This window comes from Haliotis rubra, unplaced genomic scaffold (genome assembly GCF_003918875.1).
Source record: "Haliotis rubra isolate DU_JTF1 unplaced genomic scaffold, ASM391887v1 Scf851, whole genome shotgun sequence".
In the NCBI taxonomy this organism is placed as follows: Eukaryota; Metazoa; Mollusca; class Gastropoda; order Lepetellida; family Haliotidae; genus Haliotis; species Haliotis rubra.
This window is the reverse complement of record NW_025767581.1, coordinates 37776-64258: the sequence shown is the minus strand read 5'-3', so window position 1 is coordinate 64258 and position 26483 is coordinate 37776. Positions and strand designations below refer to the sequence as shown.

The following is a 26483-nucleotide window of genomic DNA, read 5'->3' as shown; positions in this document are numbered from 1 at the left end:
TCTGTAAACTCCCTGAGGGTTTAAGGTAGGATATTGACGTCAGCATGGCATTTATATACTTGTAGCTGATAAACAACATTTTCTGGATAATGGTGTCAAACATTCACATGATCTCACAGGAACAAACACGTGCAATTGGGAGAACTGACAAGTTTCTTGTCATGACATTGTTGTCTGAATTTTCTTCTGTAAACACGTCTTTTTGTCTCGAAGTGAAAATAATCGAAACCTAAACCACGCTGCTTTCGCGCCTGTTTGTATTGGCATACACGCAGCTTTAAATATTTCTGACATGTAAAGACATGAATGTGACAATTCTCATTAGTGCGAATCACCATGAAAAAATGCATCCATGGTCGTGAATCCGTTTGGGATCCAATTTCATTACAGGGTGTAAGGAGTATATTTGTTCCGCGTGCTGAGTGCGCAAAACAACTAAAACATTACACTGATCTGACCTGATGTTTCTCAATATACGGTTTTAAATAAAATCTATACTTTCGGTTGACATATATAATTGTGTAGACCTGTGTGACAACCATTCATTATGTTTCATTTCATGTTCGTGTTGTTAAAACGTCTATTTCTTGAAAGGAAATGTCAGTTACGATACAGATACGTTGAGGTGTTTCAAACCATGCTTCTAACGACAGTCTGGTTACCATAACAAATGAGATTATGTTTTAGTTAACGCCCAGCTAGGCGTCAAAGACTGCAATAAACCTACTTGTCACGTGTGACTTTGTGAACATAAATAATGCATACGGTATCTGTGGACACGTATCGTCTTATCACAGTGGAACATGACCAGTGGGAACTGAAGTTGTGTTCGTCTGTACCCCGACAATCCAGGATATATTTCTCAACGGATAACCGCCCTGAAGTGTTGTATGTTGTGAAGTTAAAATGATTCGTCTTATCAGCTGCAGGATTCACAGCATATGTCTTCTATATCTCACCCTTGTTGCCGCCAACGAGAAGACATGCTCCCCCTTAAGTGACTTACCTGTGATACAAGGTTCAAGGCTGAAGGGTGCTGTCATTGAAACATTCACAACTGCAGGCATTCTTAGCTGTGCAAAGGAATGTCTTCTGAGAGGTATGTGCAAGTCTTACAACTTTCAGCTTGATGACGGAACATGCGAGCTGAGTTGTGAGGATGAATCTGCAAGTTCCTTGGAAACAGCGCCAGGCTTTGTGTTCTCTAAGTCGGAAGATTGTCCACAGGTGACTGTTGTTGCTTAATATATAGTAACCCTGTTTCATGCAGACTAATGGTCGTATAGTCCTCTCAGAAACCCCGTTTTAATAAATGTAGCTTCTCACCCCCTTTGGGAAAATATATTATGTGGAACTGTCTTTATTTTCAACTTAAGATCCATTTCATTTCTTCCTATACAGGACAAACTGAAGAAATATAATGAATATCGCTCAGTTGCCGAAGGAGACCACTAGTTTTGTATATTCAGCGGTAGAAACAAACGATGCCACATGTTGAGTCAGTATATCTTTATTAGTAGTGATTAAACCTACGTCTTTATTGACAAAATGAAGTTCCTTTGAAATTGTATAGTTTAGGATTTGTTCATTACAACATTGACTATTCAGATTCATTACGTGTTTGATGGGCATTTTAGAAATTCAGGTGATGAAGAATGAGGATAATTTTCTGGACATACAACTTCTTTATTCTGTGAAAGGCTACGTTTCGACATAGATTCTCATGTTGTCGCCTCTCACAGAATAAAGAAGTTGTATATCCATAAAATTATCCTCATTCTTAACCAGATACCTTTGTACTATTTGAGTAAAATTTATCAATAGTTTCCCCCGTGTAAAGTGTCTGTGCGTGTTAGTCGCATTCATTAACCTGTTTGTAGTTTTGAAAAGAGATATCTTTGTTGAATCTTTCATGTGTGTTTTCACCTGAATCTGCTACAGGGAATACTAGGCGGTTGTAAAGACCACTCCTGTCCTAACAACACTGTGTGCAAAGAAGCAGATGGCGGCGAAGTGAAGTGTATCCTTGCGTGTAGGTACACGGTGTGATATATTTATAGTCTTCTGGTAGTTTGCTTTGGGGACTGAAAAATATAAGCCCTGACCTTTTCGTAGTGAAAAGGTTGCCTTTTAGGTTTTGAGGTAGGTTAACAGGGTTTTACCTTGCCAAAAAGAATTAGGGGTCCATAGGACACCACTTACTAATTTCAAGGGTCCTTATGTGAAGTACGAGGGTCCTGTAAGGTCATGATGTAGTAGGGTGTACTGTAAGGTCATGATGTAGTAGAGTGTACTGTAAGATCAGGATGAAGTAGAGTGTACTGTAAGGTCATGAAGTAGTAGAGAGTACTGTAAGGTCATGACGTAGAAGAGCGTACTGTAAGGTCATGATGTAGTAGAGTGTACTGTAAGGTCATGATGAAGTAGAGTGTACTGTAAGGCCATGACGTAGTAAAGCGTAGTGTAAGGTCATGATGTAGTAGAGTGTGCAGAAAGGTCATGATGTAGTAGAGTGTACTGTAAGGTCCTGATGTAGGAGAGAGTCATGTAAGGTCATGATTTAGTAGAGTGTACTGTAAGATCATGACGTAGTAAAGTGTACTGTAAGGTCATGACGTAGTAAAGTGTACTGTAAGGTCATGATGCAGTAAAGTGTAATGTAAGGTCATGACGTAGTAAAGTGAACTGTGAGGTCATGATGTAGTAGAGTGTACTGTAAGGTCATGATGTAGTAGAGATTACTGTAAGGTCTTGGCGTAGTAAAGTGTACTGTAAGGTCATGATGTAGTAGAGAGGACCGTAAGGTCATGATGTAGTAGAGCGTACTGTAAGGTCTTAATGTAGTAGAGTGTACTGTAAGGACTTGACGTAGTAGAGTGTACTGTAAGGTCATGATGTAGTAGAGTGTACTGTAAGGTCATGATGTAGTAGAGTGTACTGTAATGTCACGATGTAGTAGAGGGTCCTGTAAGGTCTTGTTGAAGTAGAGTGTACTGTAAGATCATGACGTAGTAGAGTGTACTGTAAGGTCATGTCGTAGAAGAGTGTACTGTAAGGTCATGATGTAGTAGAGCGTACTGTAAGGTCATGATGTAGTAGAGTGTACTGTAAGGTCTCGATGTAGTAGAGTGTACTGTAAGGTGATGATGAAGTAGAGTGTACTGTATGGTCATGATGTAGTAGAGCGTACTGTAAGGAGTACTGTAAGGTCATGATGAAGTAGAGTGTACTGTAAGGTCATCAGGTAGTAAAGTGTACAGTAAGGTCATGATGTAGTAGAATGTACCTTAAGGTCATGATGTAGTAGAGTGAAACGTTAGGTCAGGATGTAGTAGAATGTACTGTAAGGTCATGATGTAGTAGAGTGTATTGTAACGTCCTGGTGAAGTAGAGCGTACTGTAAGGACATGATGTAGTAGAGTGTACTGTAAGGTCATGATGTAGTAGAGTGTACTGTAAGGTCATGATGGAGTAGAGTGTACTGTAAGGTTTTGATGTAGTGGAGCGTACCTTAAGATCATGATGTAGTATAGTGTACTGTAAGGTCATGATGATGAAGAGTGTACTGTAAGATCATGGTGTGGTAGAGTGTACTGTAACGTAATGATGTAGTAGAGCCTACTGAAGGGTCTTAATGGGGTAGAGAGTACTGTAAAGTCATGATGAAGTAGAGTGTACTGTAAGGTCATGGTGTGGTATAGTGTACTGTAAGGTCATGATGTAGTAGAGTGTACTGTAAGGTCTTCATGTAGTAAAGTGTACTGTAAGGTCATGATTTAGATGAGTGTACAGTAAGGTCATGATGTAGTAGAGTGTACTGTAAGGTCATGATGAAGTAGGGTGTACTGTAATGTCATGATGAAGTAGAGCGTACCTTAAGGTCATGATGTAGTATTGTGTAATGTAAGGTCATGATGAAGCAGAGTGTACTGTAAGGTCATGGTGTGGTAGAGTGTACTGTAAGGTAATGATGTAGTAGAGTGTACTGTAAGGTCTTCATGTAGTAGAGTGTACTGTAAGGTCTTGATGTATTGGAGAGGACTGTAAGGTCATGATGTAGTAGAGTGTACTGTAAGGCCTGGATGAAGTAGCGTGTACTGTAAGGTCATGATGTAGTAAAGTGTACTGTAAGGTCATGATTTAGATGAGCGTACAGTAAGGTCATGATGTAGTAGAGGGTACTGTAAGGTCATGATGAAGTAGAGTGTACTCTAATGTCATGATGAAGTAGAGCGTACCTTACGGTCATGGTGTAGTATTGTGTACTGTAAGGTCATGATGAAGTAGAGTGTACTGTAATGGTGTGGTAGGTGTACTGTATGATGAAGTAGAGTGTACTGTAAGGTCATGGTGTGGTAGAGTGTACTGTAAGGTAATGATGTAGTAGAGTGTACTGTAAGGTCATGGTGTGGTATAGTGTACTGTAAGGTCATGATGTAGTAGAGTGTACTGTAAGGTCTGGATGTAGTATAGTGTACAGTATGGTCATGTAGTAGTGTACTGTAAGGTCATGATCTTGAGTGTACAGTAAGGATGATGTAGTACTGTAAGGTCATGATGTAGTAGAGTGTACTGTACTGTCATGAGTAGAGCGTACCTGGTCATGATGTAGTAATGTAAGGTCATGATGAAGCAGAGTGTACTGTAAGGTCATGATGTAGTAAAAGTGTACTGTAAGGTCATGATGTAGTAGAGTGTACTGTAAGGTCTGTAGTAGAGTGTACTGTAAGGTCTTGATGTATTGGAGAGGACTGTAAAAGGTCATGATGTAGTAGAGTGTACTGGATGATAATGGTCATGATGTAAGTGTACTGTAGGTCATGATTTACCTGAGCGTACAGTAAGGTCATGATGTAGTAGAAGTACTCTAATGTCATGATGAAGTAGAGCGTACCTTACGGTCATGATGTAGTATTGTGTACTGTAAGGTCATGATGAAGTAGAGTGTACTGTAAGGTCATGGTGTGGTAGAGTGTACTGTAAGGTAATGATGTAGTAGAGTGTACTGTAAGGTCATCACGTAGTAAAGTGTACAGTAAGGTCATGATGTAGTAGAATGTACCTTAAGGTCATGATGTAGTCGAGTGAAACGTTTGGTCATGATGTAGTAGAATGTACTGTAAGGTCATGATGTAGTAGAGTGTATTGTAACGTCCTGGTGAAGTAGAGCGTACTGTAAGGACATGATGTAGTAGAGTGTACTGTAAGGTCATGATGAAGTTGAGAGTACTGTAAGGTCACGATGTAATAGAAGGTACCGTTAGGTCATGATGTAGTAGAGCGTACTGTAAGGTCATGATGTAGTAGAGCGTACTGTAAGGTCATGATGTAGTAGGTGAGATGTAGAGTGTACTGTAAGGTCATGATGTAGTAGAGCGTACTGTAAGGAGTTCTGTAAGGTCATGATGAAGTAGAGTGTACTGTAAGGTCATCACGTAGTACAGTGTACAGTAAGGTCATGATGTAGTAGAATGTACCTTAAGGTCATGATGTAGTAGAGTGAAACGTTAGGTCATGATGTAGTAGAATGTACTGTAAGGTCATGATGTAGTAGAGTGTATTGTAACGTCCTGGTGAAGTAGAGGCGTACTGTAAGGACATGAGTAGAGTAGTAGGTCATGATGACTGAGAGTACTGTAAGGTCATCGTACTGTAAGGTCATGTGTAGTAGAGCGTACTGTAAGGTCATGATGTAGTTGAGTGTACTGTAAGGTCTTGATGTAGTAGAGTGTACTGTAAGGTGATGATGAAGTAGAGTGTACTGTAGGGTCATGATGTAGTAGAGCGTACTGTAAGGAGTTCTGTAAGGTCATGATGAAGTAGAGTGTACTGTAAGGTCATCACGTAGTAAAGTGTACAGTAAGGTCATGATGTAGTAGAATGTACCTAAGGTCAATGGTCATGATGTAGTAGAGTGAAACGTTAGGTCATGATGTAGTAGAATGTACTGTAAGGTCATGATGTAGTAGAGTGTATTGTAACGTCCTGGTGAAGTAGAGCGTACTGTAAGGACATGATGTAGTAGAGTGTACTGTAAGGTCATGATGTAGTAGAGTGTACTTTAAGGTCATGATGGAGTAGAGTGTACTCTAAGGTTTTGATGTAGTGGAGCGTACCTTAAGATCATGATGTAGTATAGTGTACTGTAAGGTCATGATGATGGAGTGTACTGTAAGGTCATGGTGTGGTAGAGTGTACTGTAACGTAATGATGTAGTAGAGCCTACTGAAGGGTCTTAATGTGGTAGAGAGTACTGTAAAGTCATGATAAAGTAGAGTGTACTGTAAGGTCATGGTGTGGTATAGTGTACTGTAAGGTCATGATGTAGTAGAGTGTACTGTAAGGTCTTCATGTAGTAGAGTGTACTGTAAGGTCTTGATGTATTGGAGAGGACTGTAAGGTCATGATGTAGTAGAGTGTACTGTGAGGCCTGGATGTAGTATAGTGTACTGTATGGTCATAATGTAGTAAAGTGTACTGTAAGGTCATGACTTAGATGAGTGTACAGTAAGGTCATGATGTAGTAGAGTGTACTGTAAGGTCATAATGTAGTAGAGAGTACTGTAAGGTCACGATGTAATAGAACGTATCGTACTGTCATGATGTAGGAGAGCGTACTGTAAGGTCATGATGTAGAGAGCGTACTGTAAAGGTCATCATGTAGTAGAGCGTACTGTAAGGTGTACTGTAAAGGTCATGATGTAGTAGAGTGTACTGTAAGGTCATGATGTAGTAGTGCGTACTGAAAGGTCATGATGTAGTAGAGTGTACTGTAAGGTCATGATGAAGTAGAGTGTACTGTAAGGTCATGATTTTGTAGAGCGTACTGTAAGGTCATGATGTAGTAGAGTGTACTGTAAGGTGTACTGTAAGGTCATGATGTAGTAGAGTGTATTGTAAGGTTATGATGAAGTAGAGTGTACAGTAAGGTCATGGTGTGGTAGAGTGTACTGTAAGGTCATGATGAAGTGGAGTGTACTGTAAGGTCTTGATGTAGTAGAGTGTACTGTAAGGTGTTGATGTATTGGAGAGGACTGTAAGGTCATGACGTAGTAGAGCGTACTGTAAGGTCATGATGTAGTAGAGGGTACTGTAAGGTGTACTATAAGGTCCTGATGTAGTAGAGCGTACTCTAAGGTCATGATGTAGTAGAGTGTACTGTAAGGTCATGATTTAGAAGAGTGCACAGTAAGGTCATGATGTAGTAGAGTGTACTGTAAGGTCATGATGTTGTAGCGTGTACCGTAAGATCATGACGTAGTAGAGTCTACTGTAAGGTCATGATGTAGTAAAGTGTACTCTAAGGTCATAATGTAGTAGAGAGTTCTGTAAGGTCATGATGTAATAGAACGTACCGTAAGGTCATGATGTAGTAGAGCGTACTGTAAGGTGTACAGTAAGGTCATGATTTAGTAGAGTGTACTGTAAGGTCATGATGTAGTAGAGTGTACTCTAAGGTCATGATGGAGCAGAGCGTACTGTAATGTCATGATGTAGTAGAGTGTATTGTAAGGCCATGATGAAGTGGAGTGTACAGTATGGTCATGGTGTGGTAGAGTGTACTGTAAGGTCATGATTTAGTAGAGTGTACTGTAAGGTCTTGATGTAGTAGGGTGTACTCTAAGGTCTTGATGTATTGGAGAGGACTGTAAGGTCATGACGTAGTAAAGCGTACTCTAAGGTCATGATGTAGTAGAGGGTATTGTAAGGTGTACTGTAAGGTCCTGATGAAGTAGAGCGTACTCTAAGGTCATGATGTAGTAGAGTGTACTGTAAGGTCATGATTTAGAAGAGTGTACAGTAAGGTCATGATGTAGTAGAGGAGTACTGTAAGGTCATGATGGAGTAGAGTCTACTGTAAGGTCATGATGTAGTAGAGTGTACTGTAAGGTCATGACGGAGTAGAGTGTACTGTAAGGTCATGATGTTGTAGCTCGTACCGTAAGATCATAAGGTAGTAGAGTCTACTGTAAGGTCATGATGTAGCAAAGTGTACTGTAAGGTCATAATGAAGTAGAGAGTACTGTAAGGTCACGATGTAATAGAACGTACCGTAAGGTCATGATGTAGTAGAGCGTACTGTAAGGTCATGATTTAGTAGAGCGTACTGTAAGGTCAAGATGTAATAGAACGTACCGTAAGGTCATGATGTAGTAGAGCGTACTGTAAGGTCATCATGTAGTAGAGCGTACTGTAAGGTGTACTGTAAGGTCATGATGTAGTAGAGCGTACTGTAAGGTCATAATGTAGTAGAGAGTACTTTAAGGTCATAATGTAGTAGAGAGTACTGTAAGGTCACGATGTAATAGAACGTACCGTAAGGTCATGATGTAGTAGAGCGTACTGTAAGGTCATGATGTAGTAGAGCGTACTGTAAGGTGTACTGTAAGGTCATGATGTAGTAAAGTGTACTGTAAGGTCATAATGTAGTAGAGAGTACTGTAAGGTCATGATGTAATAGAACGAACCTAAGGTCATGATGTAGTAGAGTGTACTGTAAGGTCATGATGTAGTAGAGTGTACTGTAAGGTGTACTGTAAGGTCATGATGTAGTAGGGCGTACTCTCAGGTCATGATGTAGTAGAGTGTACAGTAAGGTCATGATGAAGTAGAGTGTACTGTAAGGTCATGATTTAGTAGAGCGTATCTTAAGGTCATGATGTAGTAGAGTGTATTGTAAGGCCATGATGAAGTGGCGTGTACAGTAAGGTCATGGTGTGGTAGAGTGTACTGTAAGGTCATGATGAAGTGGAGTGTACTGTAAGGTCTTGATGTAGTAGAGTGTACTCTAAGGTCTTGATGTATTGGAGAGGACTGTAAGGTCATGACGTAGTAGAGCGTAGTGTAAGGTCATGATGTAGTAGAGGGTACTGTAAGGGGTACTGTAAGGTCCTGATGTAGTAGAATGTACTCTGAGGTCATGATGTAGTAGGGTGTACTGTAAGGTCATGATTTAGAAGAGTGTACAGTAAGGTCATGATGTAGTAGAGTGTACTGTAAGGTTTTGATGTTGTAGAGCGTACCTTAACGTCATGATGTGGTATAGTGTACTGTAAGGTCATGATGAAGTAGAGTGTACTGTAAGGTCATGATGAAGTGGAGTGTACTGTAAGGTCTTCATGTAGTAGAGTGTACTGTAACATCTTGATGTATTGGAGAGGACTGTAAGGTCATGATGTAGCAGAGTGTACTTTGAGGCCTGGATGAAGTAGAGTGTACTGTAAGGTCATGATGTAGTAAAGTGTACTGTAAGGTCATGATGTTGTAGCTCGTACCGTAAGAGTCTACTGTAAGGTCATGATGTAGTAGAGTGTACTGTAAGGTCATGATGTAGTAGAGAGTACTGTAAGGTCACGATGTAATAGAGCGTACTGTAAGGTCATGATGTAGTAGAGCGTACTGTAAGGTCATGATGTAGTATAGAGTGTACTGTAAGGTCATGATGTAGTAGAGCGTACTGTAAGGTCATGATGTAGTAGAGAGTACTGTAAGGTCATAATGTAGTAGAGCGTACTGTAAGGTCATGATGTAGTAGAACGTACCGTAAGGTCATGATGTAGTAGAGCATTACTGCTGTAAGGTCATGATGTAGTAGAGCGTACTGTAAGGTCATACTGTAAAAGAGTACTGTCATGATGTAGTAGCAGAGCGTACTGTAAGGTCATGATGTAGTAGAGTGTACTGTAAGGTCATAATGTAGTAGAGTGTACTGTAAGGTCACGATGTAATAGGAGTACGTACCATGATGTAGTAGGAAGTACTGTAAGGGTCATGATGTAGTAGAGTCATGACTGTAGGTCATGAAGCCTTTAGTAGAGTACTGTAAGGTCATGATGTAGTAGAGTGTTACTGTAGGTCATGATGTAGTAGAGCGTACTGTAAAGGTCATATGTTATAGTACTGTCATGATGTAGTGTACTGTAAAAAGGTCACGATGTAATAGAACGTACAGTAAAGGTCATGATGTAGTAGAGTGTACTGTAAGGTCATGATGTAGTAGAGAGCGTACTGTAAGGTGTACTGTAAGGTCATGATAGTAGAGTGTACTGTAAGGTCATGATGTAGTAAAGTGTACTGTAAGGTCATAATGTAGTAGAGAGTACTGTAAGGTCACGATGTAATAGAACGTACCGTAAGGTCATGATGTAGTAGAGCGTACTGTAAGGTCATGATGTAGTAGAGCGTACTGTAAGGTGTACTGTAAGGTCATGATGTAGTAGAGCGTACTGTAAGGTCATGATGTAGTAGAGTGTACTGTAAGGTCATGATGAAGTAGAGTGTACTGTAAGGTCATGATTTAGTAGAGTGTACTGTAAGGTCATGATGTAGTAGAGTGTACTGTAAGGTGTACTGTAAGGTCATGATGTAGTAGAGTGTATTGTAAGGTTATGATGTAGTAGAGTGTACAGTAAGGCCATGGTATGGTAGAGTGTACTGTAAGGTCATGATGAAGTGGAGTGTACTGTAAGGTCTTGATGTAGTAGAGTGTACTGTAAGGTCATGATGTAGTAGAGGGTACTGTAAGGTGTACTATAAGGTCCTGATGTAGTAGAGCGTACTCTAAGGTCATGATGTAGTAGAGTGTACTGTAAGGTCATGATTTAGAAGAGTGTACAGTAAGGTCATGATGTAGTAGAGTGTACTGTAAGGTCATGATGTTGTAGCGTGTACCGTAAGATCATGAGGTAGTAGAGTCTACTGTAAGATCATGATGTAGTAAAGTGTACTCTAAGGTCATAATGTAGTAGAGAGTACTGTAAGGTCATGGTGTAATAGAACGTGCCGTAAGGTCATGATGTAGTAGAGTGTACTGTAAGGTCATGATGTAGTAGAGCGTACTGTAAGGTGTACTGTAAGGTCATGATGTAAGGTACTGTAAGGTCATGATGTAGTAGAGCGTACTGTCAAGGTCATGATGTAGTAGAGTGTACTGTAAGGTCATGATGATGTAGAGTGTACTGTAAGGTCATGATGTAGTAGAGTGTACTGTAAGGTCATGATGTAGTAGAGTGTACTGTAAGGTCATGATGGAGCAGAGCAATAAGAGATCGTACTGTAATGTCATGATGTAGTAGAGTGTATCTTAAGGTCATGATGTAGTAGAGTGTATTGCAAGGCCATGATGAAGTGGCGTGTACAGTAAGGTCATGGTGTGGTAGAGTGTACTGTAAGGTCATGATGAAGTGGAGTGTATTGTAAGGTCTTGATGTAGTAGAGGTACTGTAAGGTGTTGATGTATTGGAGAGGACTGTAAGGTCATGACGTAGTAGAGCGTACTGTAAGGTCATGATGTAGTAGAGGGTACTGTAAGGTGTACTGTAAGGTCCTGATGTAGTAGAGCGTACTCTAACGTCATGATGTAGTAGAGGGTACTGTAAGGTCATGATTTAGAAGCGTGTACAGTAAGGTCATGATGTAGTAGAGTGTACTGTAAGGTCATGATGGAGTAGAGTGTACTGTAATGTCATGATGTAGTAAAGTCTACTGTAAGGTCATGATGTAGTAGAGTGTACTGTAAGGTCATGATGGAGTAGAGTGTACTGTAAGGTCATGATGTAGTAGAGTGTACTGTAAGGTCATGATGTAGTAGAGTGTACTGTAAGGTCATGATGTAGTAGAGTGTACTGTAAGGTCATGATGTAGTAGAGTGTACTGCTAAGGTCATGATGGTAGTAGAGCGTACTGTAATGTACTATAGGTAGAGGTCCTACCTTAAGGTCATGATGTAGTATTGTGTACTGTAAGGTCATGATGATGTAGAGAGTGTACTGTAAGGTCATGATGTAGTAGAAGTGTACTGTAAAAGGTCATGATGTAGTAGAAGTGTACTGTAAGGTCATGATGTGGTGGGAAGTGTACTGTAAATCATGATGTAGTAGAGTGTACTGTAAGGTCATGATGTATTAGGAGAAAGTACTGTAAGAGGTCATGATGAAGTAGAGCGTACTGTAAAGGTCATGATGTAGTAGAATTAGTAAAGGTGTACTGTAAGGTCATGATGTAGTAGAGCGTACTGTAAAAGGTGATGATGTAGTAGAGGCGTACTGTAAGGTCATGATGTAGTAGATTGTACTGTAAGGTCATGATGTAGTAGAGCGTACTGTAAGGTCATGATGGAGTAGAGTGTACTGTAATGGTCATGATGTGTAGTAGAGCGTACCTGTAAGGTCATGATGTAGTAGAGTGTGTACTGTAGTAGGTCATGATGAAGTAGGAGTGTACTGTAAGAGTCATGATGTGGTAGAGTGTACTGTAAGGTCATGATGTAGTAGAGTGTACTGTAAAGGTCATGATGTGAGTAGAGTGTACTGTAAGGTTATGATGAAGTAGAGTGTACTGTAAGGTCATGGTGTGGTAGAGTGTACTGTAAGGTCATGATGAAGTAGAGTGTACTGTAAGGTCTTGATGTAGTAGAGTGTACTGTAAGGTCATGATGTAGTAGAGTGTACTGTAAGGTCATGATGATGTAGTAGAGTGTACTCTAAGGTCATGATGTAGTAGAGTGTACTGTAAGGTCATGATGTAGTAAAGAGTGTACTGTAAGGTCATGATGTAGTAGAGTGTACTGTAAGGTCATGATGTAGTAGAGTGTACTGTAAGGTCATGATGTAGTAGAGTGTACTGTAAGGTCATGATGTAGTGAAGAGAGCACCGTAAAAGGTCATGATGTAGTAGAGTGTACTGTAAGGTCATGATGATGTAGTAATTAATGTAGTGAGTGTACTGTAAAGGTCATGATGGAGTAGAGAGTGTACTGTAAGGTCATGATGAAGTGAGTAGAGTGTACTGTAAGGTCATGATGAAGTAGAGTGTACTGTAAGTCATGATGTATTAGAGTGGGTCACCGTAAGGTCATGATGTAGTAGAGTGTACTGTAAGGTCATGATGGAGTAGAGTGTACTGTAAGGTCATGATGTAGTAAGAAGTGTACTGTAAAGGTCATGATGTAGTAGAGTGTATTACTTACTGTAAGTGGTACATGCAAGGTCATGATGTAGTAGAGTGTACTGTAAGGTCATGATGTGGTAGAGTGTACTGTAAGGTCATGATGAAGTGGAGTGTATTGTAAGGTCTTGATGTAGTAGAGGTACTGTAAGGTGTTGATGTATTGGAGAGGACTGTAAGGTCATGACGTAGTAGAGCGTACTGTAAGGTCATGATGTAGTAGAGGGTACTGTAAGGTGTACTGTAAGGTCCTGATGTAGTAGAGCGTACTCTAACGTCATGATGTAGTAGAGGGTACTGTAAGGTCATGATTTAGAAGAGTGTACAGTAAGGTCATGATGAAGTAGAGTGTACTCTAAGGTCATGATGGAGTAGAGTGTGCTGTAATGTCATGATGAAGTACAGCGTACCTTACGGTCATGATGTAGTATTGTGTACTGTAAGGTCATGATGAAGTAGAGTGTACTGTAAGGTCATGGTGTGGTAGAGTGTACTGTAAGGTAATGATGTAGTAGAGTGTACTGTAAGGTCTTGATGTGGTAGAGTGTACTGTAAGGGCATGATGATGTAGAGTGTACTGTAATGTCATGGTGTGGTAGAGTGTACTGTAAGGTCATGATGAAGTAGAGTGTACTGTAAGGTAATGATGTAGTAGAGTGTACTGTAAGGTCATGATGTGGTAGAGTGTACTGTAAGGTCATGATGTAGTAGAGTGTACTGTAAGGTCATGATGTAGTAGAGCGTGTACTGTAAGGTCATGATGTAGTAGAGTGTACTGTAAGGTCATGATGTAGTAGAGTGTACTGTAGAGGTCATTGATGTAAGTAGAGAGGTACTGTAAGGTCATGATGTAGTAGAGTGTACTGTAAAGGTCATGATGTAGTAGAGTGTACTGTAAGGTCATGATGTAGTAGAGTGTACTGTAAGGTCATGATGTAGTAGAGTGTACTGTAAGGTCATGATGGAGTAGAGTGTACTGTAATGTCATGATGTAGTAGAGTGTACTCTTAAGGTCATGATGTAGTAGAGTGTACTGTAAGGTCATGATGTAGTAGAGTGTACTGTGAGGTCATGATGAAGTAGAGTGTACTGTAAGGTCATGATGTATTGGAGAGCACCGTAAGGTCATGATGTAGTAGAGTGTACTGTAAGGTCATGATGTAGTAGAGTGTACTGTAAGGTCATGATGTAGTAAAGTGTACTGTAAGGTCATGATGGAGTAGAGTGTACTGTAAGGTCATGATGTAGTAAAGTGTACTGTAAGGTCATGATGTAGTAGAGTGTACTGTAAGGTCATGATGTAGTAGAGTGTACTGTAAGGTCATGATGTAGTAGAGTGTACTGTAAGGTCATGATGTAGTAGAGTGTACTGTAAGGTCATGATGTGGTAGAGTGTACAGTAAGGTCATGATGCAGTGAAGTGTACTGTAAGATCATGATGAAGTAGAGGGTACTCTAATGGTCATGATGTAGTAGAGTGTACTGTAAGGTCCTGATGAAGTAGAGTGTACTGTGAGATCATGATGTAGTAGAGTCTACTGTATTCCGGCAATCCCAGGAAAATTTGTAATCCCAGTATTAGGAGAAACAAAGAGTATAACATAAATCAGCCAAGCGGAAACGTTTAGCTCCGTTCAAGCTCAAATCCACCCCTTTTAAAACTTACTTGTGAGATCTCGTCTCGTCTTCACCACCCTAACCGTACAACCAGTACTGGTCTATCTATGTCCGGAGGTGGCTAGCCCCAGGGAAATGCCAGAATTGTGTTTTCTAAATTGCAGCACTTGGAGCAATAGTTGGGTAACACACGAGAAATAGTCACAGAAGTGTTCAGAAGAGTAACCTCCCTTCCTTGGGAACAGCCCTGCGTGACTAAATAGCATCTCGCGTTGCGGCAAACGGGTTTCCTTTTTCTTGATGATAAAACTAGAAATTGTCTTTAGGCATTAGTTGTGTATAATCAAGAACGTATTTTTAACCAATCAGAAAGCATTATTTTGTTTACTGTGAGAATGAATTTCCCAACCTGCCACAGGAGGCAGATAATTCGCGCCCGAGAACTGTAAACTTTGGTAAGTGAGGCCGGAAAGAGAGACAATCTCGCCGAAACTCTGATCAACTTTACATTATAGACACACAACTGTTGGAAGCAACTGTAAACGCCCAATTAAGTGCTTTGAGCGAATGACATGGGGCAATCAAGAGCAAGTTTACAATGCTTTGTATGGATTGGTAGACTTTGATATGCAGAAATCTTACCTGACAGGTTGCATTCAGATAAACCCAAACGCTGATATGTACTGGATACAGTGTAAGTAGGCGACAGAAAAACCGTCAGTATCACGTAATTTTTGTTTGTTTTTTTGTTGGTGGACATTCAAACATGCGAAAAGGCTCTTCTTTCAATGCATGCTGTCAGTGATGGTAAAGTGGAAAGAGCATTGAGTCAGAGAAACTCGGATGGGATTCCTGGCATAGACATCACAACATTCCAAGCAAAATCCGAGAATATTGGACTTGTAAAGGGGCATACGGGTAATTCTCCGTCATATACGAGTCATAATCTAAACATCTCATTCATCTAAAGGTCGTGTTTGTTTAGTATTTGCACCTTCTGACACAATGGTTTGTTATAACCTGACGGCTGTAGAAATTAATGAGTGTGTTTGGGTTTATATTTGAGATGCCAGGTGTACATCTATCAAGTAATGGAAAGTCACGTGAACGCACTTTTGTTAAAGTTAAAGAAACCTATCAATATAAATCATAGCCATGATATATTATTTGGAGGGTTAAACCCTTTATCAGCTGTTCGAGTATTAGAACGAGTAATACTACCTTGTGCTCTCTATGGTTCCAACACATGGGGACAGCTCTCCCTGAGAGAATATGATATGTTAGAAGTACCCCAAAGATATTTCAGCAAAAAGGTACAAGGCTTACCTAAGCATAGTCCTTCTCATATTGCTCTGGACAGCCTACACCTTTCCACAATACAATCTTACATTGAGCATCAATCACTCCTACTCATGGGCAAGCTCTGCAGGGTGAGTAGTAAATACTACTTTAAACGTGTCTTCATTGGTCGATTTGGTCAGTATAAATGTGACCTTAACAACGAAAAACGATGCTTCTGCTCACCCGCTTTCAACATGTTCAAACTTGTACAAAAATACAGTCTTGAAACAGAGGTCAGGGACCACTTCTATGTCTGTAATCCTCTCAGCAAGCCTCAGTGGAACCGGCTGGTCACAGATAGAGTTAGAAGCCTCGACATATCTACTCGAATGCACGGAATAGCCAGCAGATTAGATCTGTCCAGATACATGACTGTACGACATGAGAACACTAATAGACTCTGGTTACTGTGCAAGAGACTTCCCCTGAAATTTAATGCTATATCTAAAATTGTACAGATTGCATGTAGACCACTAGAATCGAGAGAATGTGCATGTGGTAAAGTTGTTTATGACCTTGTGAACCATGTTTTCATATCATGTTCCAAGAACATGTCAGAGAGAGACGAACTGTTTGAAAAAGTATTTGACCTGATGGATGTAAAATATTTTGCTGACTTATGGTCAAAAGATGACGACTCCATCATCTCATTCTTCCTTGGAGGATTCCCAGACTGTACAGAAGAGATTCACTTTGATACCTGTGCCAAATAATGTTAATTGTGGCTGATTTTGTCAGTAAATGCAATTTCCTGCTTCATTAACTTTCTGATGCATTCATATATTCACTTGTCTGTAAATATCATGTGATGTATAAGTGCTTGTAATCTTCATATCTGGAGGAAATAAAACCAATCTATCTATCATAAGCTTATTTCTTCCAGTGTAGATAATTCCTCCTGCAAGAGTTCAGTATCCAATAGGGACGCCAGTGCTAGCGCTATACACAATCAGAACCAGTCTTGTCTGGAACGGGATAAAACTGTTTTCTAAGATCAGGAGGATAACGTATTACATGTAAAAATTAGTTGTATATGATTTGAATCAAAGTCAAACGCAGGATATTGATTTTTCTCGAAATATGCTTTTGATGTTTAGCCAACTATTGCACCAATCGCATCAATTCAGGGAACCCAACCATCAAACTAACTGACAAATCACTACTGGCGGAGATGTAAGTACCAACACGAATAGCTAAACAGAAGGTTCTAATAAACAGTAGAACATTTATGATAGTGTTATTTATCTTCATTCTCCTCACCTTAAAGCTCTGTTGTTGATCAATAAGCTACCCGTGAAGATCCGGGGTAGAACAGGTCTTCAGCAACCCATGCTTGCCATAAAAGGCGACTATGCTTGTCGTAAGAGGCGACTAACGGGATCGAGTGGTCAGGCTCGCTGATTTGGTTGACACATGTCATCGGTTCCCAATTGCGCAGATCGATGCCTTTGCTGTTGATCACTGGATTGTCTGGTCCAGACTCGATTATTTATAGACCGCTGCCATATAGCTGGAATATAGTGCGGCGTAAAACACAACTCACTCACTTTCTCACTCACCTTAAAGCACATTGAAAGTCAGTGGAATATTGTATCTTTAGTTTCCAAATTTGAAAACAAACAAGTTTTGAAGTTTATAAAATGAATGCTTGTTGTACAGTGTTGATATGTAAAGATTGTTTCAGTACAATTAATTCAGGAGCTGATTTCTCAACAATACCTTGTACTATATATTTTGTAGACTGCAGGGCCCCACCGACTGTAGAATACGTCGATTCTTCAGTCGTCAGACAGTTCACTCGGATAAACCATTCTTTGAGGTGCCAAATGGGATTTGTGCCATGTGGAAACATGACATGTAAGCCGGATGGAACGTGGACCACGATGAAATGCTTGCGTAAGTTGACATAACACGGTAACATAGGAACTTCGAAATGAAAGAAATTGTTGTGAATAAAGGATCATATTTGATGAATTCAGTTTGCGGAAATCTTCACTACATATATTCAAAGATATATATATAAATATATGAATATAAATATATATATATATAAATATATAAAAAGGCTACATATATTATTTCTAATGAGAAGGCAACGTCGATTTGACTATCATTGTGATTCATCGACACACGCTCTGAACTTCGAAATGAAAGAAATGGTGGTGAATAAAGGATCATATTTGATGAATTCAGTTTGCGGAAATCTTCACTACATATATTCAAAGATATATATATAAATATAAATATATATAAATAGGCTATATATATTCTTTCTAATGAGAAGGCAACGTCGATTTGACTATCATTGTGATTCATCGACACACGCTCTGAACTTCGAAATGAAAGAAATGGTGGTGAATAAAGGATCATATTTGATGAATTCAGTTTGCGGAAATCTTCACTATATATATTCAAAGACATATATATAAATATATGAATATAAATATATATATAAATATACAAATAGGCTACACATATTATTTCTAATGAGAAGGCAACGTCGATTTGACTATCATTGTGATTCATCGACACACGCTCTGAACTTCGAAATGAAAGAAATGGTGGTGAATGAAGGATCATATTTGATGAATTCAGTTTGCGGAAATCTTCACTACATATATTCAAAGATATATATATAAATATAAATATATATAAATAGGCTACATATATTCTTTCTAATGAGAAGGCAACGTCGATTTGACTATCATTGTGATTCATCGACACACGCTCTGAACTTCGAAATGAAAGAAATGGTGGTGAATAAAGGATCATATTTGATGAATTCAGTTTCTGGAAATCTTCACTACATATATTCAAAGATATATATATATATATATATATATATATATATATATATATATATATATATATATATATGAATAGGCTACATATATTATTTCTAATGAAAAGGCAACGTCGATTTGACTATCATTGTGATCCATCGACACACGCTCTAATATTATATATCTTTCTAAGATGAATTTATTCGTTAAACGTATAACTGTGAGGTCATGTTTAGAATTGAAATGTTTCAATCATAATTCTGTTTCTACAAGGTTGTCATTTTAACAGGTAGAAGAGATTACAGGAAAATATCAATGAACCATTGAACATCAGTGATGACACCCGGTGTCGTTTCGTCTTGCGAGTGTGTTGAGAGCAAACACGTACAATGTATTTCCAAGAAGAGTGAGTGTCTCGAAGCACTCATTGCAAAAAGCCTTCAGTCTCCAACCATTTTTCCAGCCCCAGTCAGTACTATGTCTTAATGGTAGGGTTCCTACGGGATATGATACTACATGTATAGACGTCGAATGCCCTGTACTGCTCAGTAGATTTTCAGTGATTGCCTAAGCTCACCTGCAGGGAAATTCATCTGTCGTTTCAGCTGTGTCCATCTGTTCAGAGGTTCGGCAACTCAGTTCCACGTACACTGACGGAGAGTATTGGCTGTATCCACGGCAACTAGATGGGGTTAGAGTGAAGGTGTACTGTCATGCAATGAACAGTACACCCTCTGAGTACATCTCACTTCCTACACCATATTTCATGGATGCACCCAGCCTACAAAATTACTTCTGCACAGGAGAAATCCCTCATGAAAGACCATGGCTCGGATATTTTGTCTTTTCAAAGTTTGGCTTGGACATTGAGGTAAGTGACAGTATAATCATATATAGCATACTTATAACAAAACGTCTAAATTACACCAATAATTATCGACAATCGAGTGTCTTTGGGTAAATTATCGTGGTGCACGGATAACGGTAAACTGATGTGGTTGGTGCATCTGTAATGCGTATGGAGGAACCGAACACAAAAAGTGTTCATGTTCATCTATCCGCTACACTGATGTATGAGTGAAAAGCATTCCCAAACATGCCTGAAGGTTATTTCGAACAGTTAAATAAATGGGAAGGTTTAAACAAGTATTGTATTTTGACGCGGGACCTTGCACTGCTCATTGGTTGATTCAGATGAACAGGGCAGGGCAGGACTGCCACTAGTGCACTATGTGGCTGCACCCGTTAACACCTGACACTAGAGACCCGTGCACACCCGTGTTCAGCAACCTATTCTTGTCGTAAGAGGCGACTAAAGGAATCGGGTGGTCAGGCTCGCTGATTTGGTTGACACATGTCACCGTATCCCAATTGCGTAGATCGAGGCTCATCACGTTATCTATCGATTGTCTGGTCCAGACTCGATTATTTACAGACATATAGCTGGAATATTGGCAAGTGACGTTAAACAACAAACAAGCAAATCTTGCACTAGAACATACTTTGCTTTTGATCTTTCCCTTATGGATTCAAATGTTTTGAACAATGTCCATGATGACCATTACCTACAACTATCAGTTCCGCTGATTAGGGAGGTGGGGTAGTCTAGTGGTTAAAACGTCCGCTCGTCACGACGAAACCCACATTCGATTCTCCATATGGGTACAATGTGTACAGCCCATTTCTGTCCCCCGGCCTGGCATTGCTGGAATATTGCTAGATTTCTACAGTACTTTGTCGGCAAAGGATTTAAACATTGTTTTCAAGATCCCAAAGTTGGTGATACAACATCTGTAAACATCTGAAATTGTCAGGTCCAGACGCGGTTATTTCAGGCCATGTAGCTGGAATATTGCTGAATGTGGCGTTACACAACCAACAAACTGAAATTGCCAACACTCGTGATGAACTAGTCCTCATCATCTAATTACAACCCTTAGTTTAAGAAATGCCAAAAACAAGAAAAGAAACCACTGAGTTTCAGCTGATAATGGTGAGGATTTTCTCTCCTTGAATTGCATACTGCCCAGGGACAAACACGACACTGCAGCAGGAACTGACAAAATGCGTTTTCAGCTCATGACTTCTGATCCGGTTCATGTTTGTAAAAAAGCTATTAAATATATAAGATGAAACGTCGACACTCATTCCTGTACCCAAACGTGCCAGAACGGCCACCCAAATCAAATATCGTCCTACACCATTAAATATATTTGGGATGTGACATTCTTACAACATATATGTGAAGGCAAAGTGTCCCAAGGCTCTTGATTTGTTAAAGCCTATTTAACTCTCCTTCACTTGTACAGACCGTAAATCCACTCTAAACAAGCTTATGACTTATCTGCCCATGATGGAATCTGTTAAAGCAAAAAGCTTCACAATATACCATCAAACCTGTCTTTTAGGACCTCCTCGGCAGACAATCCATATGTGGAGGTTGATGAACCTTCCCCTAAACAGTCACTGCAATGCATCAGCAGGACAGTTCTTAACAGTCAAACTCAGCATACAATTGCGTTATTAACCGCCTTTATGAAAACCTGTTTCGACATTTGCCAAGTCTGGCTCCACCACTTTGAGTTAGAATTCAATCACACATCTGAAACTACAATCTGAATTCATTATCACTTGTCTTCCCGGATAGATGGTATAGCCAGAGGCAGACGTTAAAACACCCCTTAGTATTTCAACAGGTATTTAACCATAAATGTTCCCTGTTTGTTAACAATTCTCTGCGATGATAAACCTTCATTTCACAGAAAATGGAAGTTAAGCCCAGAGATTATGTCTTCTACAACAAGACAACCTCGCTGGATGCTATTGTGGGAGAAGTCCGAGACTGCTACGCCCTATCAGACAGCGCATGTGGAAGAAGAGGACGGGCGGTAATGGACCTGAGAGGCACTGGGCTGGCTCTTAACGAAACCGTTAGTCTTAATCAAGAGTTCATAGCTTGGGAGCTCAGTGGAATCCCGTTATTGGAAATATACAAGTTAATTCGACAACAAGCCGAAACCGAAATTTGTACCCAAACGTCGCATCAAACTATAATTTAGCAGTTGTTATCCATAAAGTATTATACCTGGATTATTTATCTTCAACTTTTAGAATGCTAAACAGATCGTTGCCAATATTGCTGTATGATCCCGTTCAAGATGTACTTATGATCTGATATTTACACTGAAAACATAGCTGTGAAGGTCAAGGAGTTTACATGGTCATAATATCTCAAATCTTTAAACAGCATCTCACCGTTTATGTCGATTATGAGATGTTATAGATCTAACATTAACAATGGACCTAACGATGGTGAAAACATTCAGTCATTAGCACCAAGACACCATTTTATCACGATCTTATATAATCGTTTGAAAACAAGGATCAAATCAGCTGACAGAAAGTCAGATGATATTACAGCGTGACTGAGATTTGAAATATACCATTACAAAAAGTAGGGGATATTGGATTTACAAGATTGATAAAATGCAAATGATGAAGCCAAGGAGGAAACAGATGGTGAAGAAAAATAAAGGGAATCTGTCAATTTATTCCATTCCTTTGGAAATGTTTCATCTGTATGGATATATTTTACTTTTCTCAAATGCATTGGCATTAGCTAGTGGCATGCTCGCAAAATGGAATATCCCTTACTTTTTGTGAATGGTATATATCAATAAACAGTTTGTTATTTTCTGATTTTCTTTCGTCTCTATTTGCCTATTTTGTATCATTCGTGTAGGTGTCTTGCAATGGAACAATCGACTAGGCTTTGTATCGTCACTAATTAATTGTGGTTCATAAACAGTTTCTTAGAGAGGTGGAGAAAAGCCCCACCTGTCAAAATAATATTCCTTTTAAATACTAAAAGCATTTTACTTTTTTCAATTTATGAAGTGGATATGTGGCAAAAAAAAACCCAAAACAATCTAAAAGCATTTCTTGTAAGTTTACATTTTTGGCCCAAAAAAAGATAGAATTTTAATTTTTGAGCGGGGAAAATTATTATTATTAATATTTTTATTATTCTTGAAAAAACACGACCGGCGGAACCGTAAAACAAGAATTAAACTTGGTCTGGCCTTAGCTTGAGTACAGCAGAGATGCCAGTGGTTGACAAACTTGCGATCGGTATACCATGCCGAACTGGTATGTGTCCATTTCGCCTATAAGAGGAATTCATTATAAATGGATCTTTGGAGATGAGGGATGCAACAAGCGTATGTGAAAGGCGAAGTGCATGAATTTATCTTGTCGTTGATTTTTCTTGAACTAATTCTTACAGGTCACGTGGCGGCAGACTGGAGGAGTACCGATTGTGACAAGGTCATCAAATGACCAGTTGCTTGAGATTCGGTGTGGAGGATGGTGTGGACATTGCTATATAAATGGTCATGCTCTCCTCACCGTATTTGAATCAGATGGTAGGTATGTCATGATTAGAAGTGACGTGTGTAAACTGTATCTTTTTGGTAAAGTGAAAGTAATACGTGTTCCATCTACCTATAAACAAACGAGTCGTGACAAACCCCTGACTGAAAGCGTCAGCAAGGAAGTTACAGCTGAGTCCTTGAACTGACTACCCGATTCAAGGACCCGTGAAGATCTGGGTTAGAATAGATCTTCAGCAACCCATGCTTGTCGTAAGAGGCGACTAACGGGATCGGGTGGTCAGGCTCGCTGATTTAGTTGACACATGTCATCGGTTCCCGATTGCGTATACTTATACTCATGATGTAGATTATCTGGTCCAGACTTGATTATTTACAGACCGCCATCATATAGCTGGAAGACTAGAACAACTAGATTCATGGTCAGGTTTCACAAAGCTACGATTTTCTTAAGTGTATGTTAAAGTATAGGGGTTACGACAGCCGTAACGCTATGGTAACTTTGTGGCCGCAGCCCCTGTTTAAGTACAGTCAGAAACGGACCGATGAATTGCAAATTTGATCATTGTACAAAATTGCCACACAAATATGAATAGGACACATGTTTATCATTTACTAATACCCAACAGCTTTCTTATATTTGAAAATGTCCCGGACTCCTCCAAAAAAGTTGTTTAAGAAACTATCATCAATGAAAACGCAAAAGTTGTTATCTGTCGCGGCAGGGTGAAACCGCAGAAACGGAACAGCCAGTCACGGCGGGGGACATCTCAAAATCTATTCCGGGAGACCTGTCGGTTCCTCGTCCGTCGTAGTGTCATAGTCACGAATTAAAGATATGACCAGTGGTGCCACAGTTGCCTATTGTAAGCCATCCCGAGACCAGTAACCTTGTTCAATGACGTTAGCTACCTTGTTGACACAGTTTTGCCAAGTTTCAGTTGTGATTTTGTGAAGGGATTCCCTGACCAAAACCTCTAAGTCACGTAATCTAAACGTTGTGTTTGATCTGGCAACATCTCCTTTGACAATATCCCATATCATGTCAATGGGGTTAAGGTCACAGTGATAGGGTGGAAGTCGCAGAATATCGTTACCGTTACTTTTTATGTAACTGTCAACTTTGTAGAAAGGTTCACCTTTGCGGGTTTTTATGATCTCATATATCTGAAGCTTCGTTGCCTTTGAAGGCCGTGCGATCTGAAATTTGTCGAGCAATGATATCATATCACCTTTTCGACTGTTCTATGTCGTGGCTTTACTGTCGGGTTCCTGCACGCTGTGGTATGGGGCATTGTCCATTACGATAAAAGAACTGGTACCAACTTGTTTTTAACCCAATCGAGGAAAACCGCACCATTCATCTCGGAATGGTAGTCTCTGTTATATGTGGACTTTGCCCTGAATACCAAGTTGCAGCCAGGGAGAAAGCCTTTGCTGGAGCAACCAGCATAGAGAATGATTAGTCTCTCTCCTTTCCCTAGAGGCAGCAAACTACGTGACCCCTTATCACCCCCATCGGGTACCCACTGACTGCTGGCAGTGTGCGAGGCATTGACCCAGGTCTCGTCCAAGTACACTGGCTTGAACCCTTCCTCGCGCTTCTACTTTATAACCCTGAGAAAATTATTTCTCAGGCGAACGATATTAGGGCGTTTACAGAGTACTGACCTATTCTCCCCCGAAATTTCTTATAACGATACCCGAAAGAGTGTAAGAGTCGCCAGAGTGTGTACTTTGATACCCTGAGGTTGTGTTCTTGCTTCAAATGCTTTTTAAAAAAATTCAGCGACATGTATTTGTTTTCAGAATAGAGCTTGTTGATAGACTGCCTTACAAGGTTCTTTTGAAAGTTGTCCAAATGTTTTAATTTGTGTGATTTTGACACGACCCCTACCTGCTTCGCATCACCCTCACAATGTTTGAGTTCCAGAACATTTGTCAGTGCCCTTGCTGATACTCCTAAAGCTTTTGCTGCCTGCTTACGGAATTTATTAATGGCATAAAATGGTTTGCCCCTTTCGGCTACACTTTAATCGTCAACTGTTTCACGTCAGCATTCAACTTCATTTTTCATCAGGCATGTGTTTCCCATGCACGACGAGATAGTGGCTGTTCCGTTTCTGCGGTTTCACCCCGCCGCAACAAATAACAACTTTTGCGTTTTCAATGATGATAGTTTCTTGAACAACTTTTTTGGTGGAGTCCGGAAAATTTTCAAATATAAGAAAGCTCGAACGGACTGTACAACGTACACTTCTGTTACAGCGCCAGAGGAAAGTAGTGCCATAACCCCATCTTGTGATTAGCACCTGAAACGTGTGTCTAACAGTCCTCGAATAACGTGTGATCAACCCCTAAACAATATCTCTACATAACAGTGCTCCAACATCTTGTGGTGAACACTTGAACAACGTGCCCACATAACAGTGCTCCAACATCTTGCGGTCAACACTTGTACAACGTACCTACATAACAGTGCTCCAACATCTTGAGGTCAACACTTGTACAACGTGCCTACATAACAGTGCTCCAACATCTTGTGGTCAACACTTGTACAACGTGCCTACATAACAGTGCTCCAACATCGTGTGGTCAACACTTGTACAACGTGCCTACATAACAGTGCTCCAACATCGTGTGGTCAACACTTGTACAACGTGCCTACATAACAGTGCTCCAACATCTTGTGGTCAACACTTGTACAACGTGCCTACATAACAGTGCTCCAACATCGTGTGGTCAACACTTGTACAACGTGCCTACATAACAGTGATCCAACATCTTGCGGTCAACACTTGTACAACGTGCCTACATAACAGTGCTCCAAACATCTTGAGGTCAACACTTGTACAACGTGCCTACATAACAGTGCTCCAACATCTTGTGGTCAACACTTGTACAACGTGCCTACATAACAGTGCTCCAACATCGTGTGGTCAGCACTTGTACAACGTGCCCACATAACAGTGCTCCAACATCTTGCGGTCAACACTTGTACAACATGCCTACAGAACAGTGCTTCAACATCTTGTGGTCAACACTTGTACAACGTGCCTACAGAACAGTGCTCTAACATCTTGTGGTCAACACTTGTACAACGTGCCTACATAACAGTGCTTAAACATCCTGTGGTCAACACTTGTACAACGTGCCTACAGAACAGTGCTCCAACATCTTGCGGTCAACACTTGAATAACGTGCCTACAGAACAGTGCTCCAACATCTTGTGGTGAGCACTTGTACAACGTGCCTACATAACAGTGCTCTAACATCTTGCGGTCAACACTTGTACAACGTGCCTACATAACAGTGCTCCAACATCTTGAGGTCAACACTTGTACAACGTGCCTACATAACGGTGCTCCAACATCTTGTGGTCAACACTTGTACAACGTGCCTACAT

General features: G+C 40.1%; 1 protein-coding gene across 2 annotated transcripts in view; it reads left to right on the top strand.

Annotated features, from left to right (window-relative positions):
* LOC124262746 overlaps positions 1-25599 on the top strand; it is a 50732-nt gene extending 25133 nt beyond the window's left edge. For both annotated transcript variants that reach the window (XM_046697296.1, XM_046697295.1), the window contains exons 5-7: positions 21449-21616; positions 22972-23110; positions 25346-25599. In XM_046697296.1, the coding sequence (XP_046553252.1) occupies positions 21449-21616; positions 22972-23110; positions 25346-25386 (348 nt within the window). In that variant the 3' untranslated portion in view covers positions 25387-25599. The remainder of the gene's footprint in view (positions 1-21448; positions 21617-22971; positions 23111-25345) is intronic.
* The last annotated feature ends 884 nt before the right edge of the window (positions 25600-26483 follow it).